The sequence below is a fragment of the Bemisia tabaci genome, chromosome 3 (assembly GCF_918797505.1).
Source record: "Bemisia tabaci chromosome 3, PGI_BMITA_v3".
Classification (NCBI taxonomy): domain Eukaryota; kingdom Metazoa; phylum Arthropoda; class Insecta; order Hemiptera; family Aleyrodidae; genus Bemisia; species Bemisia tabaci.
In genome coordinates, this window is record NC_092795.1 from 16,009,289 (window position 1) to 16,027,078 (window position 17,790).

Here is a 17,790-nt window from a genome sequence, read left to right on the forward strand (position 1 = left end):
AATAATCTGGAAGTTTGCGAACAAATTCAAATCAAATGCGGAAGTTCTTAAAGCGACTGCACAATCTGAATCGCCTTCAATAAGCAATATAGGCATTACGCTTTCCCACGTGACGAAATGCTGGTATCGGCATGCAGGAAGGTATATTTTACAAGGACGCCCAGTTCCTGTTATAAAGCGAGGGGAACAACACGGATTTTGCTTGCATTGTGTGACGAATCATACTGCTCAGCCTCTGAAATAACTGCCAATCGATAAGACGCCACTAGTTTTTCGCCCAAGCGAAAAAGTTTTAAAAAATGCCACTCACTGACAAAGTAATTTAATGCGTAGCCAGTAACTTCAGGGAAGTAGTAAAAAAGTATTTTTACGTTTACGTTGTCAATTTCTTGTCTCGAAAAGTAATTACTACCGACGGAATTTTTTATTTTCTTTTATATTCTACTATTTTGAGAATATCTTCAACAAATATTAGGCGTAAATAGTGCCGTACATCATTTTGAAGAAAAAAGACTGAATTATGAGATCGTACTTCGGAACAAAAAATTATGTGTTTTTCCCCCATTTTTGTTTTCTACGGAACAAAGTGCATGGTAAAAAACCGAGAATTTTAATGTAATATCAGCACTCGTTTTTTTTAACTCGAGGTCCTTAAATATTTCTTACTGTGCACGTTCATGATCGATATAGGATCTAAGTACATGAGCAAGGTTTTTTTTTCTAGAGTGGAGTAGCCAGCTTCGTTTCCTTGCCAATAAAAGCTAGTCGAATAACTATGAAGAGCTTTATCACCTTACTGATCCTATGCTCGGTTGTTCAGATCAAAAGCTCCGCCATTAAGAGAGAGGCGAAATATCGTAAGTTCTAATTCTAATTTTTCTTCTTTTTGTTTGCAATTAGAGCATATTCTATCACAATTTTTGACTTTAATGCATTTTTAAACGAAAAAACCAAAACAAGGATTAAATACGAAAAAACGACCAAAAATATAAATTCATACCTAATCATTTAGCAATTTAATGAATAATTGCGAAACTTATCCGATTATTGCGATAGCTAACTAAAAACCGATGAAGGGGACGATAAAGGAGTAAATGAGGAACGATGTAAATGTGTCATGGTACGACGACTAAACTCTAAAAATATGTATCGCGATGTTGCAAATTTCATTTCGTATTTTATACTTGATATATTATACATTTAGCTCACGATGCTAATTTTTTCTATAGTAAAAAAATTTGGACTAGCATTACCGCTTCTAAGAAAGGGATGTTATCGTTCTTCTTTCCATTTTCTGATACCTTATTGATGTAGTGAACAAGGAAACATGGCTAATATTTTAGCTAAGCAGTCAGATTAAAAACGAAAATGTCTTTTTAACAGAAAGTGACGAAAATGGTTTGAATCTGAAAAAAGTTGTTTCCTGAATTTGATACTTAATTATGATGCATCACGACTTTAAATTAGCGTACTTAAGCTAAATCCCCATCCCTCCAAGTAAATTTTCCTTCATTTGTTTTACTATGGAATGTATCATTGCTTCAGAATCGTGTCTCAATAAAGCTTGCAACGACCTTTGAGTACCCGTGCGTGCATGATCGCACACGGGGAAAAAATGAACAAGAGGATAAGAATAGTGGCGGTTGAGATTAGTTACCTTTGTCTCTTTTACGCTTGAAAGATTTCTGAGAAGGCGAAGTATGAAACTTCCTCCATTAGATTGTTGGCAGCTAATGAGGATAACGATTAACTTTTTATAATCGAATGACTCTTGAAAAATGTAAGCCTGATTCATTACACATTTCACGCCTCAGGTGTTCCATGATTATTATCAGTGGATGATACAAATTGATTTTTATCGTTTTTCTAAACTTCTAATCTGTTTATTTTTCCTAAAATGCGTTTCCAAATTTTCTAGTTTAATTTGTATTCCTCATTTTTCGTTTTTTCAAAGCACGGTTTCAGCGTAGCTGCTACAGGAACATGCCAACTGGGGAGCTAGATGACTGCCTTAAGTTCAATTTTCAGCAGAGTCTCCCAACCTACAGATCTGGTAAAAATACTTCTAACTTTACTCACAAAAGACACAAATCGAAATGACTACATGTAAAAGCCTCGTTTGTAGCGTAAATGAACCGGTGGAATTTCATCACTGCGAGATGTGATGATATTTGAAGATACACAAAATATGTAAAACTTGTTTAGATTTGTTGGAAAAACTGAAATTTAATTTAAACAACCATGCGGCCTTTTTATGAAAAAATTTGGATTGGGTCAAAATCATGAGCGGTAAGTTTGCTAGTCAAGTTTGGTGTAATATTCAGTCCGGCAAGTATTCTAGACGCCTTAAGTTGTTCGAGTAAATTACTACGCCACGTAAGATTCTTTTTAGCCCTCATCACAAAACGAAAGAAGCAGTAGCCAAACAAACTTTAAAAAACTTTATAAAAGAAATTGATCAGCTTCATACATTCTAGCCTAGCATTGCGAATCATCCCAACGCACCAGCATATTTTATCTTTTATCAATTTTAATGTTCTTATGTTCATTTCATTTTTCAGCTCATCAAGTTGGTAAACACTTATTCCTATGATTTTGGATTCAAACAAATTAATTACAGTATTCAGAATTTTCTCACGATTTTCTTTTCATTAATGGCGTGGTTACTTTTTCGACAAAACCGACACCTGAAAGCCATGTTCGGCTCATTTTCAAGAAATTAAAGACTGAAAGAAAAAAATCAATATGTAATCACTTGTTAGAATTATGATCTCGTTTTTCAGCTGGAATTCCAGGCATTATAAACGGAAGTATTGACCCTCATACATGGCCAAGATTTTATCACTACTTTGGTGGAGCTTTGATTCAAGGTAGCCTGACCATTTCGGATACCAAAATGTGGGGATGGTCAGCCCTAAGGGTATTGCAAGTTAGGTGAGTACACTCCATGATCGTTTAGCACTTGATGTTGACAATGTTTTTCTTCATCCTTCATTACAATCAGATCCCTGGTAAAAATTGGCGATAGGAGCTGCGCTTCAAAATACCATAGGAGTTCTTATAGCCGACTGAAGGAGGCGATAGAAAATCATATAGCTGGCTGTAGAAAGTGGAAAAAATCTTACGGCCGCGCTACACGAAGCGATAAAAAATTATACAGCCGGGCTATCGTTCCTATCGTCGGGTTTACACTTTATCGCCTGACAGTTGCTTTTTCGCCATCGGCTATGAAAGGCTATAAGAAATTGTGTAGAAGTTCGTGTGATTTGTAAATCCTTAAGTTTGTACGGAATCACCTTAATATTTACAAAACGCACATTATATTTTCCTTTACTACACATTTTAGTTCATCAATTTAGATGAGATTAATCCATACAGAGTGTGCAAACATTTTAAAAGTCGCATGAGTTGAATAACGCTGACTCCGCCAGATCAAATATTAGAGCCTAACACAAAGCGGAGCGGCGGTGCACTGGCGCCTACAAACCTAACAGGGATACTTCACGCATTGCGCAATGCGAGAAGTATCCCTGTTAGGTTTGAAGGCGCCAATGCGCGTTCAGCGCTGGCTGCCCGCCCGCCGCGCCGCGCCGCAGCGTACCGCGGCTCTTGAAGCAACTATTTCACACCAGAGGTATTGCACAGGATCATACGAAATTGCAGGCGCTCGAATATATTAGGAATGGCAGGCATCCTTCAAAAGTACGGAGCTTTCTTCGCAGAATAAATCAAGATACTATGGCCCAAAAAGAGGGAGGTAGTCCAAGAACTCACTAAGTCCTAGCATCCGTAATTAGTAACGTTTAGCATACATTTTATCGCCGGGCTGTTGCTTAATCGCCATCGGCTATAAAAGGCTATAAGAAATTGTGTTGCCGGCTATAGAGGCTATTGGAAATCTTACAGCCGGCTGTAAGTCTATGGTATTTTGGAACACAGATTCTACTGCCAATTTTTACCAGGGTTGAGAGGCTAACATTGCGCATGAGTAATGGAACAAAACTTGTGGTAGTTTCTGCTAGAAATACGATCATAACACCTGTATATGGTTTGATTTTTAAGTGGACTTTACTTCTGAGTTTTTATGATGACTAACGCGAATGAAACCATCATAATAAATTTATAAGTCTTAAAACATAGGGTACGGAACAATGAAATAAAAAAAAAATCGGAAATATAACTTGATTCATTGGTGGCACCCAATCGATCAATTCCACCAACGACAAGAGCTTCAAGATACGAGTTACTACCTATTGAAGGAGCAATTTTAAGGGCAGAAAAATATGATTCTCCATTGTAGTTTTTTTTTTAAACTGTTTAAATATGATTTGTTAGAAGATTTTTTTATGTTTAAAAAATATAGTAAATAGAAGACGAAAAGAAAAATCGTAAACTTATTCATGCATTGTACCGCCAATTGACGTCTCTTATAAAAAGAATGACTTTATTTACTGAGGGCTTTTATGCTTCTTTTTCAGAACAAATGTGAAAAATCCTGAGAAAATGCTGGTTGACATGGACTTTAAAGTTCCAAAGTTAGACATGTTTGGCCAGTTCAAACTAGAAGCTAGACTAGGTGCTGCCAAGTTTTACGGCGAAGGACCATTTTGGTTAAACTTAAGTGAGTAACAACTTCCATACGAGTGCGTCCTTAACCACATGTGACAACTGTGAAAACACGCACCTCGGTTTGCGACGCTGCGGGTGTCATAATTCATTTTTTATATGGACAATACTCAACGTTATTTCTTGAAACCTTCACTGATTCCTCCCCTCTGTGTAACGAATATTATGTGAAAATCTCTTGCAGGAGTACCGGTCCTTTCTTTTTTGATTTATAGTAACGGAGATTGTGAAACATCGCAAACGAAATACGCGTAGGTATTTGCAGTTTTACCGTCGATTCTGCGAGAATCTTTGTTCTTAGGACGCTTTTTTAAAAATATTTTTAGGTAGATTTTTGGTGAAGGATAATCCAAAGGAATTCCTTTATTTCGCAATCAGTTATGCTGAAAATGTCAGCACGTAGGGAGGACGCTACATTTTTTCAAAATGCACGGAGAAAGAAGAATCGTTGCTCTTACAATGCTGGCTGTGGTTACCGTCTCCTATACCTATTTACCTTATCGCAGGTACAATTTTACGTTTGTGATAATATTATTATGGTTCCGGTAACAATGCAGCTCTGTTATTTCATGCCATAATATTGTTTTGTTTTCCCTCTAATCATGGAAGTTGGCTCGGAAATTTTGAAACGTTGCAGCTGAGATACGCGGTTTTTTTATTTTAATATACTTTTCTCTGTTGTTCGCAGCTGGGGTTAGCGGAACGTGGAAGGTATCAGGGAGCAGGGAAAGAGGTGCGCCCTACATGGAGATCAAAAGCTTCAAAGGCAGACCCTCAATCGAGACCTTCAAACTGAAAGCTAAGGGGGCCGCTCTTGGCAACGAGCGGCTAAGTAAGTTATTTTCTTCCTATCATAAACCATTCAAAGAGTAAGCCTACATCCCTGCAATAGCGAGTTTGCAAGATACGTTTTACTTGTATTGTTATAAAGACAGGTAAAATTGAAACATTTGTAAAGAATAAATGAAATATCCATGTTCTTAAGAAAATATTACAGTCTGTGACATCCGCCGCAATAAACAAACACAAATGTCTGTCATAAAATTGAAAATTTTAGACTATTTTAATGATTTAAACCGAGAAATTGCGAATTAAAGGCGAAGTTGTAAAAGTCTTGCGACATTTTAACCGAGATAAGTCTGCCTCATTATCGAGAGATAGAAACTTCGTCTTGTTAATCCTAAAAATAACAATGTTGTTTTTATGAGCACAGAATCAGTAACTTCTTATAGATTCTGATTATGCTAATAATGGTGCAAAAGCTGGACTAAATAGTTTTCTCGTTCCCTATTTCAGGCAATCTGGTTGTGGCTACCATCAATAGGGGCTGGAGAATTTTCCACGAAATTGCTAATCCCGCCATCGAACGAGAATGGGGAAATTACTGCACAGAAAATCTCAACAGGGTTTTCAAGTCTGTGCCATACGATGAGCTCTTTCCCCTTGATAGGGATACCTCCGAAGTTTCGTCATATAACAACTGAGAGTCAAGAATTAATTCTTTGATCGCTTCGGATTATTAATTTTTATATTTTTTTACTGAACTGAGAAAAACTATTTTTTTGAATATTTGAATACGAATAAAAAAATATCACACTCATTTTAATTTTTCGTCTATTACCCACTCCCATTGAAATGAGAAAGACCTATGCATCATAGATGGATTTTGGAAATTATGGAACTAATTTTTTTGACAAAATAAATTAATTAAAGATGAGAATTGTTCCAGTTTGCTTATTAATTTAATAAGCTGAGAATGTGAAGGAAAAAAACGTAATGGTTATCTGATGCGGAACTGATCTTAACTTATGGTATAAAAAAATTTAATTAATTGTACTTGATCTAAAATGATGTAGATGAATGATCAATTACTTTTCAAGCCTAAATTACGTGAGTTAATTCAACTTTTGAAATGAAATACATTAGTATGAATGGATAAATTACACAACGCTATTGTGAATCTTAATTTCATTTGTAATTATTATTATCATTCCACTTTTTCTAAAAAAGATGAAGCAGTATTTATTAACGTTTGCCAGTCTGTAGAAAGAAGCGGCAGTTGCTGCTGTGCTTCAATTCTGTTGATACAAAACATGCTTTCGGGGAAAACGACTGAGCTCTTTTTCCAGCAGTTCTATCACTCCTTCAATCTCATGTACTGAGGAGCTTAACCTCAGTTTTTTATTAAGAGTATTACCATAACAACATCCACCTTCCTCGTTGAAAAAAACACATTCATCGCTAACTAATGACGGCTTTGGATGATAGAAAAGCTCTGTCTAGTCTACCGATTTTGGTTTCCCATTCAAAAACAGCCTAAAGTCGAGACCTGAAAAATACCTCCATCAGCTACAGAAAGAAAATCACCAGGGCTTCAACGAGACATGTAGCACAGGGATCTCTCAAAAAGTAATCGACATTTTTCAGGTTTGGGTCGTCGCGTAACGCTAAATTTTGAGTGTTCCGCTCTTCTCATGACTCCGCCGGATTGCAAATTTTGATTCCATCCCCCCCCCCCCCCAAAGCATGCCATGTAATGCCAAACCGCCTTTAGTTTACTATTTTATACAATTAAAAATCTCAGAGTGAATGCATGACAGAATCTACTCCTTCTGCGGAGCTGAAATTCACTCTCATATAGAGCGGATTTGACCCAGCAATCATATCACTCAGGTTGTTTAGTATAGTTACATGCGCACTGGAGTGAAACAATAAACTTACAAAACTTCTAACTAAACCAATAAAACTTCTCTTGAATTTAACTTATAACCTCTCATACAAGACTGTTACCTGTATGTATGGAAAAGGCGCCTCGGTAGCAAACTTGTCATTCAAACATCGTAACATAAAGTACTCCGATATTCTCTCTAAAATTGATCGTCTTCAAAAGGAAACCCCCATGTTAAGATCACCGAAGAAACAACGGTGCTTCATTGGTCCCAGAAAACATGCGGAATAAAAAGATATTAAACACAAGGAAAGCTCCTAATTTCCATTTTGCCGATTGGCACCCTCATATATCCGCCGGATCAATTCGAGCGCAGTGCTTTCATTTTAGTACTTATTTGAGAATATTCAGAAGGACCCAGCCCGCATCTGGTTGATTTCAATATACCATCAGTAATTTGCGAGCCATCGTTGACCGGGGATTATATCGGAAAGAATAGTTCAGAGTGTCTAATTTATCGCAGAGCGGCCCGTGCTGAGGTAAGAGGTTAACTCTAGTAACGACTTTGTTACGTTTTCATTTACGCTGCACTTATGTTGACATCCTCAACGTTCTCAAATTTTTTGTAAATCTTGCAGGTGTGGTAGTAATTATTTTTTTTTAAAAAAAACCCCTATTAATCACTTAATCGTCTATTAACCTGGACCGTATGGATACAAGTGCAAGTAGATGCTAAAAATATCAAATCCCGTCATCGCAGAATACACTCGAATTGCAAATCTTTTGTCACATTGTATTATTTTAAAAGACCTGCTAAAGTGCTTATGATGTTGGAAAACAATTTCACTTGTTTTTAGGACATTATTCTTTCAAGAATATTCTTTGAAAATTTTGCACAAAATGTCGATCAGTGTTCTTTTCAAAAATATAAATATAAGTAAATTTTAAAATACCGCAAGTGAGATCTATATTTTGGGAGTTTTACCATCAGTTTCGGCTCCGCACACAGCGATTGTCCATAATTTATTCCATGTTGATTAATTTCAGAAAATTTCAAAAGCGCAAATACTCAAAGGCGCAGATATCCATAGCGCAAATATTCAAAAGCGCAGACCTAAAAAGCGGAAATGAGGATTTGCGCTTTTGAGGTGGTTAAAGAGGAGGGAGCCGTGTGCGCAAATAATTGCCCTTGAAACCGGAGAAAAGGAGACAAGAAACATTTTATCCATGGTAGAAATCTGAGTGCAAGACCATACTATTTTTTAATTAAATGATATTAAATAAATAGTCTCCGCCCCATAGACGAACAATTCGCCTTCAACTGGCATCGAATCGACGAACTCTCAGAATTTATTCTAACACTAACATGCAACTATTCGGGCTCCTTGAAGGTCCGTGTTGCATACGCACGGGAGTGAAGGCGTTTTAATTTTTCAGGGATCCACCGCTTCACCTGCGGCGTGTCACGACAAGCTGTACTGCGATGGTCCAACATGTCAGAGGGCCCTATATTCTTCGTTTGTACTATAAATACATCTCGTAGACACGAGCAGTTACATACAGACGTACGCTGTGAGTATCTTTTGTGCTTTCACTTTAATCTTGCGATGTGCTGCGGGTGATAGAGCAACAATTCGAGCCTAAAAGATGTCTTTGTTGTATAAACGAAGAATTGAATGTGGTCTGCCATTTTAGATCTCTACAGTACATACAGCCCTTCGCTTCGCTGCGGTTGAAGCGCTGCGTTCCTGGAGAGTCAAAACGCCTTCCTTTCCACGGGTCTGCAACACAGACATCCATAGAGCTCGAATAGTTGCATTCAGACGTCAAAATGAAATTCGCTTGAGTTCGTCGCATGCGATACTGCCTAAAAAATGAAGTGGTACCTAATTTCCTCTGCAGTTATCCTTTTTTTAGGCATCTCGGAGTGAGTCAACACTCTCCATTAGCGCTTTTAGCCATGCATTTCTCACACTGGAAAAAAACACATTGGATCTAGAGTCCAGACTCTTAAAAACATCGACAAGAGAAAATACTTCTGATTCAATGGGATTTTTGCTTAAATCAAGAACCAAGCCTCTTAATTTGAGCGGATTTCCTCATGATTTAAGCTTAAATTTGATTGAATCGAGAGTATTTTTTCTTGTCAATGTTTTCAAGAGTCTGGACTCTAAATCCAATGTGTTTTTTTTTTCCAGTGCACGTTTGGGGTTTGCGCTTTCGAAAATAAGTGCTTTTAAGTACCGTCCTTTAATTTCGTGCTTATTCTGCGGTCTGTCGAGTGATATAGTGGAGTGAGGGCACCTTGAAATGTGTCACAGAGTTCCGGTTCAAGCAATCTTCCGCTTTTGGAGTCTTTCCCAAAAAGGCTCCCAAAACAGAAGAATTCCTTTCCCTGGGTTAAAGTCTGAATGTTTTGTATTTCAGGCTACTGAAGCTGTTATTATTCACCCGGACGGATCACGTAAAACTGCAAAAACACGTACCTCGGTCGCTTTGTTTAACATCTCCGCTTCCTTTTACAAGTTGACGAACCAATTAACCTTATCACTCGGAATTTTTACGAAACATATCCCATTTAAAACAGGAAAATTGCAGGGGTTAGCGAGACAATACATCAAATAATTTTCTTCTTAAAAATAAAAGCCCGACAGAAAGTCCTCAGCTCACACATGGTTTTCCATAAATACATGCACAAATTAAGGGCGAGCGGATTTAGAATGTGCAATAATTATGCCAAGTCGATAATATTTGCGTGACTGAATGGGAACATGCTGACCGGGTAAACAATGAACGTTCCGTTTGCAGGGTGGGGGTTGACATAGCCCTGAAAAAAAAAAAAAAAAAAAAAAAAAAAAAAAAAAAAAACTTTAGTAAGTACAATCTTACGTCGGATTACAGCATTCCAACTTCGACAATTTGGTTCATTTAAGTTGACATCAGGTAAAATGGCCCTCCAATAGTTTTCCTTCTTTATTTCATCCGGCATTACCTTTACATCAATTAAACTGTCTAACTTCCATTTTTGTGTGAGAAGTAGGACTAAATTACGTCTATATTTTTTTCAGTGAGGAACACTAAACTACCCCGAGGCATCAGGGAAAGGAAACTTATCAGTGCATTCAGTTTCTGCTTAATTTTATCTGCAGTTATCGCGCATTTTCTTTAACTTTAATTTTTAATCATTAATCTCGCGATATTTACACCGGCCTGGTTAAATAATTAGAAGAAGTGGATCATTGTTAATCATGGGCGATTATTTGGAGGGGGAGAGGGAAGGGTTTAATTGCAGGATATTCTATGTGCAATCCTGATTATATTTATGCGTGGTCGTTTTCAGGTCAATGAAACAGACTGTGCTTTTGTCAAAACCGTACAGTCGAATGAGTATGAAAAGAGTTGTCACAGTACTGATCTTATGCTCAGCCGCTCAAATCCAAAGTGCCAGCACTAAAAATGAGGCAAAATACCGTAAGTCTCATTCAATTACCACGAATTTTGAATTTACTCAATTTACAGGTAAAGCACACGGAGAAAAAAAAAATAAAAAAATGCAAATAATAAAATTATGTAAAGGCTGTAAAAAAGGTCAATGATGAAAAATTGAAAGGTCGTTATCAGAATAAGCCTAGCTACATTTTCCGTTGCTTGATTTTCTCTATTGAACCCTGGTAAAAATTGGCGATAGGAGCTGCGTTTCAAAATACCATAGGAGTTCTTATAGCCGACTGAAGAAGGCGATAGAAAATCATATAGCTGGCTGTAGAAAGTGGAAAAAATCATACGGCCGGGCTACACGAAGCGATAAAAAATTATAAAGCCGGGCTATAGTTCCTATCGCCGGGCTTTACACTTTATCGCCTGGCTGTTGCTTTTTCGCCATCGGCTATAAAAGGCTATAAGAACTTGTGTAGAAATTTGTGTGCTTTGTAAATCCTTAAGTTTGTACGGAATCACCTTGATATTTACAAAATTAAAATGGGAATAATCCATACAGTGTGTACAAACATTTCAAAGTCATGAGTTGAAAAACGCTGACTCCACGAGATTAAATATTAGAGCCTAACACAAAACGGAGCGGCGGCGCACTGGCGCTTACAAACCTAACATGGATACTTCACGCATTGCGCAATGCGTGGAGTATCCCTGTTAGGTTTGAAGGCGCCAATGCGCGTTCCGCGCTGGCTGTCAGCCCGCCGCGCCGCGCCGCGCCGCAGCGTACCACGGCACTTGAAGCAACTATTTCACACCAGAGGTATTGCACAGATCATACGAAATTGCAGGCGCTCCAACATGTTAGGAATGGCAGGCATCCTTCAAAAGTACGGAGCTTTCCTCGCAAAATAAATCAAGATACTACGGCCCAAAAAGAGAGCGGTAGTACAAAAACTCACTAAGTCCTAGCATCCGTAATTAGTAACGTTTAGCATACATTTTATTGCCAGGCTGTTGCTTAGTCGCCATCGGCTATAATAGGCCATAAGAAATTGTGTTGCCGGCTATAGAAGCTATTGGAAATCTTACAGCCGGCTGTAGGTCTATGGTATTGTGGAACACAGATTCTGCTGCCAATCCTTACCAGGGAAGGTTAAAATCACAATGAATCACTATGCAAAGTAAGGAAAGATTGTGTATCTGCATTGAAAAAAAACCTTTGTTCCAAGGTTCCCTCCAAAATGTGTCTCATGAGTCTCTGATAACTATTACATAATCTACTAAAAATTAAGTTTTTAAAAAAAAAAAAAAAAAAAAAAAAAAAAAAACAGAATATCGTTCGAAAAAAGACCTCACAAAAAGTATAAAAATCTACGAACTGAGAAAAATATCGTACGTTCCGTGTATCTTTTAATAATCATCATTATTGGGATCGGGTTGATGAATCAATATATGAGAACCTATTCTTGATTTCTTTTCTTTTCGTTGTTACAGCGCGGTTTAAGCGGAGTTGCTACAGGAACATGCCTAATTTGGAGCTGGACAGCTGCCTCAAATCCAATTTTCAGCAAAACCTACCAAGCTACAGATCTGGTAACATTTTACGGCATTTCATTTGGTAGCCGTAGGTTGAAATTGACACTGAAAATATAATGATACAATCTTCAACAGAAACTTTTTCTGAAATTGAATTAGGTACATAAACCTACTGTAGATCCAGTGCATGAGGGATTTAAGCAAATTTTAAATTATTCAAATCGGGGAATACTGTTATTAATTTTAACAAATAAATTGAACAGCGCGTGCAAGTATATGAAGCTTAAAAAACGGAACTGATTAAATTAATTGAATTTCTCAGAATTTTGTTTGCACTAAGAATGGCGAGTTTTAAGAGTTGCCGTTGAGCAGTTTTCTATTTTAAAAAATAAAGTATGGCGGCAAGTCTGGAACGTCGCAAACCGAGATACGTGGTTGGGGATGTTCATCGTCAACATACAGTTTGAGTAAGAGGTACTCGAAGATTTTTTCCAGGTACAGTTTTGATTTTATTGTCAAGATCATGTTTTTATTTTACAGCCGGAATTCCAGGCATGATAAACGGCAGTATAGACCCTTACACTTGGCCAAGATTTTATCATTATTTTGGTGGGGCTTTGATCCAGGGTAGCTTAACCGTACTGAACGCTAAAATGTGGGGATGGTCAACTTTGAAGTTTTTGAACGTCAGGTAGGTGAATCGCTTTTGGTGTACTTCAGATGAAGTTTCTTTCAAATTCCCATTCCCTATGAAATCCCCCCCCCCCCTCAAAGATGATCTGATGCGCATAGAGTAAAAGTGCTCGTTCTATTTCAAAGTGGTTTTGATTAGAACTGGTTCAATTAAAAAGTGTAATATCTCCAGAACTTTGCTTTCCGGATTGAACATTCATTCCAGTCAGATTTTTCCGAAGTTAGGTACTACTAATTGCGTGATACGCGGTGTTGGAACAATGATTTTGAGCTTCTGATCTTTTTGAAGCAAAATGTTTTGATAGACAAAAGATATCTTCTATAGCTCATTTATGCAATTCAAAACCGTCAAAAATCGAGAGGCGCATTTTTTTAGTTCTACGATCGGGATGATGACAAAGGATGAAGGCACGAAAAGAGAAAATTTTTATGTTGAAACCAACTTTTCTTTTAAAGTCTTTAACATTTCAAGTAGAAAAGAACATGGTGGCTAAAAAATTTGGCGAAAAAGCTTGATTAAGTGTTTTATTTCCAGAACAAATGTGAAGAATCCCCAGAAAATGTTGATTGATGTGGACTTCAGAGTACCGAAAATAGATGTTTTTGGTCAGTTTAAGGCAGAAGGTAAAATGGGTGCCGCCAGGGTTTACGGTGGAGGACCGTTCTGGTTGAACGTGAGTAAGTATCCACCATCTTTTTCTCTCTCTCTCTCTCTCCCCCCCCCCTCCCTCCTCTCTTCTCTTGTTACAGGAGAGGCGTAGTAAAAATACTGCAGGAATAAAAGTTGACTTACTTTGCCTTATCAATACTTATCATATTTCATGGTATCTTACTTACTTATTGCTTAATTTTTTACTAAAAATGCATCTTCCATGTACATGAAGGTACGAGACTTAAGTTTAGTTATTAGCTGAGCGCATTCATGAATTTTCAGTGCCTGATTTGATCTACGTTGACTTAAATTTCATGAGCGGGAAAATTAAAGTCACTAAACCCTAAAGTGAACCATGAAGGCTAATTTCTACTATATAATTTGATTTTGGACATTATATTGTATTCTATGCAAAAAAACTATTGTGAGATGAGATGTCTTGCAAAGTTTACGGTCTGGTGGTCCATGAGAGTATTTTTGTCTTTTGTTATGGCTTGTTCACAATTTTTTCAATTTAAGCATAGCGCCTACAAGACTGCGTGAATACTTCACGCGTTGCATCCAACACAGTGCGTTCAGCAGCGGTCGGCGTGAAACGCATAGCGCCTACAAGACTGTCGGAATACTTCACGCATTGCGCTAAGTACGGTGCGGTCTGCGAGGCGCGGCGGCGGAAGTTAAAATCATTAATCGACACTTATGTTTGTTCTTTCATTTCTTATGAATGGAAGGCTTTGTCCACACAGAGTTAGGTTTACGGAACTTAACTTTCGCGCAACGTTCCGTGAATTTTTGCTAGTAATGTTGACAGGGCTTTCCCAAAAAATGTGTTCAACATGAGTAAATGCGTCTTACGCACCCCTCCCCCCTGACACGTTCATTTGATGGTTTTTATCGAGTTTCAAAACGAATGAGAAGAGGGCGGCAAAATACAGGCGGCCCATGGGCGGCAAGTCGGTGAATCCAGCCATGATTAAAAACGTCCAATATGGGTATGATTGTCTTTTTTAACGCAATGAAAGCCTACTTATACCCTAAAAGACCATTGTATCATCTTTAATATGTATCTCTAAATATCTAGTAAAGCATTAAAAAAAACAAACCCTAAAAGAATCAAAATCATCTAAAAAAAAACTCGTCTTACGCAAAACAGTGAAATCACAACACTTAAAAATATATTAAAATTATTTCTGAAATATGTCCAGTTTTACTGGGAGTTTTTCAACTAACGCATGTAGGAATAAAGCATTCATGAATTGTTGTTATTCGCAGCTGGAGTGAGTGGTACGTGGAAAGTAATTGGCAGCCGGGAGAAAGGTGCGCCCTACATGGAGATTAAAAGCTTCCGTGGCAATCCCATACTCAGACTCGAGACTTTCAAGCTCAAAGCTCCGGGTGCTGCCCTCGGCAACCAACAGCTCAGTTAGTTATCTTTTTTTCTCGCCTAACTTTTCTCCCTTGAATTTTGCTCATTAAGTATGTGGCTTGGTCAACAACGTCATTAAAAAGGGAACGTACTACCCATTACCTCGTTTCCATTTCGGTATGGAATCAATTTTCCCTCATTTAAACCTCACTGCACGGATATCCATATCCACTGGCTCAACATTTTTGAGCGATTTTCAAAAAAAAAAAAAAAAAAAAAAAAAAAAAAAAAAAAAGTTGCGGTAAAAATTGGTTATGCGAAAAATATATTATTTATTCTAAAACATATTTTAGAATGTTTGCCTTTAAAAATACGGTTTACGATGAGATCTGGCGCGATGATGCAGACGGTCTGCATCATCTGCAGCAGACCATGATTTCGGGTGGCGTTGCGTGCTTCACTGGAAAAAAACACATTGGATCTAGAGTCCAGACTCTTAGAAACATCGACAAGAAAAAATACTCTTGATTCAATCGGATTTTTGCTTAAATCAAGAACCAAGCCTCTTAATTTGAGCGGATTTCCTTTTGATTTACGCAAAAATCTGATTGAATCAAGAGAACTTTTTCTTGTCAATGATTTTAAGAGTCTGGACTCTAGATTGTGTTTTTTTCCAGTGTTTGCGATTTTTTGATTGATCTGTCATTTAAACCTATGAAAATGGATCGACGATCAGGGCTTTGGCAAACGCACATTTTAACAATCGATTCTTTATTATAACTTCAAATGGGGAAGAGTCGATAATCGATCATTCACGCCTCGCCACTGATGGTTTTTAAAACTTGCCTATAGCACACATGCCATCGCTCCTCTGACGTAAAAACTTATCCTGATTTTCGAGCCCCAGAACGCATGGCTTTATATGTAAAACAGGGCTCATGTGGGCCCAATGAAACAACTTTTAAAATCTCAAAATTTTGTATAAACGGAGTTAAGCGTTGAAAGGTTCCAAATTTTGTCCAACCTTTTCCATCGGCTCAATCCACTGTGCGTCACGCTTTATTTTCCTCCAGTGCATCATCATGATACCAGAGATGGATTCACGGATTTCTCATGTCTCGTTTCAGGTAACCTGGTTGTGGCCACTATCAATGGAGCATGGAGGATTTTCCAGGAAGTAGCTGACCCTGCCATCGAACGAGAATGGGGAAATTTCTGCAAAGATAGTCTCAACAGGGTTTTCAAGTCTGTGCCATACGATGAGCTCTTTCCTCTCGATAGGACCCCCGCCAGAAATACCTCGTCTCGCAACTCAGCATCAAGGATTTTTTAATCTACAGGGAACTGTTTATTATATATTTTATATTTTTATACGAAACCAAGAATTTTTTTTTATAATTTTGAAATAAAATGAAAATAAAAATAAAATAAATGAATGCTCCTTGTAACTTTGCTTTCCTTACACATTTTTGTAAGAAATTAAAACCGGTTTGTTGAAACATTTGTATCGAAATGCTACGTTTAGGTGGGAGGTTTTGACAGTATGTACATGGGCATTGCTATTAAGAGGCTATTATTCGACCCTTTAGATCTCTCAATGATTTAAGTTGTTCTCAAAGAACAATCGGACCGCGTTAAGCAGAAAGGAACCAAGCCACATCAGCAGTTGACAGAGAATGGGGTGAATGGTGCCGAGATAAACTCAACCGTGTTTTCCTCACAAATCCGTATGAGCTTTTCCCGGAGAAGCCAATTCGCTAGACTACGTATTTCTCCAACTTTTTCTTGCGTTTTCAACCGCATTAAATGCGCGGAATATCCCGAGTATTCAAATAGAGATAAAAAAAAATTAAATCGGCAACTCTAGTCATAGTATGTTATATTGGTCGATTGAAGCCCGGGCAGAAGCAACAAAAAAAAAAAAAAACCTTTCAAACGCTAAGTTTCCACGTCCACGCACAGTTGACGAAGGTATCGTCGCCCGATAAGACCACACAATGATGACGTCATCCACCAAAGTTTGGATTTCACTGATTGAACGGAGACTAAATTTTTCAGAAAACGTTTCGAGACACTATGGTTCGATGTAAGCTAAAAAGTTACAGAAAGGGTGTAGGCACGATGTCACGATTATGGTATAGGGCGTAACACTATCAGAAGACCGATTCGGTGGAGACTGATTCGAACGGAGCTAAAAAGTTAGAAAACGGGTGGAGGCACCATGTCACGAGTGAGGATCGAACATGTCCGCATTAAGAGCGGGTTTCGGCAACATGTCACGAATATGGATTCGTAAGGTGCTAGACGGACTGAAACATCTAAAAATCCTTAATTCGAGCACTAGAAATAGCGGAATTTGTGGGAGAGCAAGAATTTGAGCCTAAGAGCGTTGAGCGACGTATGATCCGCACAGATTTAAATAATGGAATCGTTACAGAGAGGATAGACTATCGGGAGCACTGCGGTTGGCTGTGCTTGGTGGTGAAAACCGAAGTGAAGTCCTCAACTCCTCAAGTAGCAAAAACTGGAGCTCGGCTCCGATCGAAAAATCTTTATCAGTCAATCCATCTTGTGCCGCTTATTCAATAAAAAATTAGATAAAGAAAGGTGCGGTCGACTGATGACAGCAAGGAGTAAGTGAAGCTTGCTCGATGCTTGATTTTGAAAATTCATGGAGAGAGACCGAAAATGTCGGAGAAAGGGAGGTAGAAACAAGACAACGGTTCCAACGTTTAGACGTTGAAGAGCGTTCACCGTAGCACCTCGTCAATATGTAAAAGTGGGCGCGGACGGAGGAGAGCGCTGCAAGACGCT

General features: G+C 38.0%; 2 protein-coding genes across 2 annotated transcripts; both read left to right on the forward strand.

Moving 5' to 3' along the window:
• The first annotated feature begins 458 nt into the window (after positions 1–458).
• On the forward strand, positions 459–6,226 carry LOC109044223 (uncharacterized). Its single transcript, XM_072297586.1, has 6 exons — positions 459–857; positions 1,955–2,053; positions 2,784–2,934; positions 4,479–4,621; positions 5,315–5,458; positions 5,923–6,226. Exons 1-6 carry the CDS (start codon positions 776–778, stop codon positions 6,108–6,110), a joined length of 807 nt encoding a protein of 268 aa, XP_072153687.1. The 5' UTR covers positions 459–775; the 3' UTR covers positions 6,111–6,226.
• A 4,362-nt stretch (positions 6,227–10,588) lies between these two features.
• LOC109044193 (uncharacterized) lies at positions 10,589–17,354 on the forward strand. The gene is made up of 6 exons (XM_072297913.1): positions 10,589–10,765; positions 12,224–12,322; positions 12,806–12,956; positions 13,494–13,636; positions 14,883–15,032; positions 16,104–17,354. The coding sequence occupies exons 1-6, from the start codon at positions 10,639–10,641 to the stop codon at positions 16,307–16,309; spliced, it is 876 nt and encodes a 291-aa protein (XP_072154014.1). The 5' UTR covers positions 10,589–10,638; the 3' UTR covers positions 16,310–17,354.
• The last annotated feature ends 436 nt before the right edge of the window (positions 17,355–17,790 follow it).

What these genes read in the sequence shown, in the direction of transcription:
- LOC109044193 (XM_072297913.1), top strand. Translation starts at nt 10,639, where the DNA reads ATGAAACAGACTGTGCTTTTGTCAAAACCGTACAGTCGAATGAGTATG. An exon ending in TTGAAGTTTTTGAACGTCAG is followed by an intron (nt 12,957 to 13,493) that starts GTAGGTGAATCG and finishes TTTTATTTCCAG; the next exon opens with AACAAATGTGAAGAATCCCC. An exon ending in CCTCGGCAACCAACAGCTCA is followed by an intron (nt 15,033 to 16,103) that starts GTTAGTTATCTT and finishes GTCTCGTTTCAG; the next exon opens with GTAACCTGGTTGTGGCCACT.
- LOC109044223 (XM_072297586.1), top strand. Translation starts at nt 776, where the DNA reads ATGAAGAGCTTTATCACCTTACTGATCCTATGCTCGGTTGTTCAGATC. An exon ending in CTAAGGGTATTGCAAGTTAG is followed by an intron (nt 2,935 to 4,478) that starts GTGAGTACACTC and finishes CTTCTTTTTCAG; the next exon opens with AACAAATGTGAAAAATCCTG. An exon ending in TCTTGGCAACGAGCGGCTAA is followed by an intron (nt 5,459 to 5,922) that starts GTAAGTTATTTT and finishes TCCCTATTTCAG; the next exon opens with GCAATCTGGTTGTGGCTACC.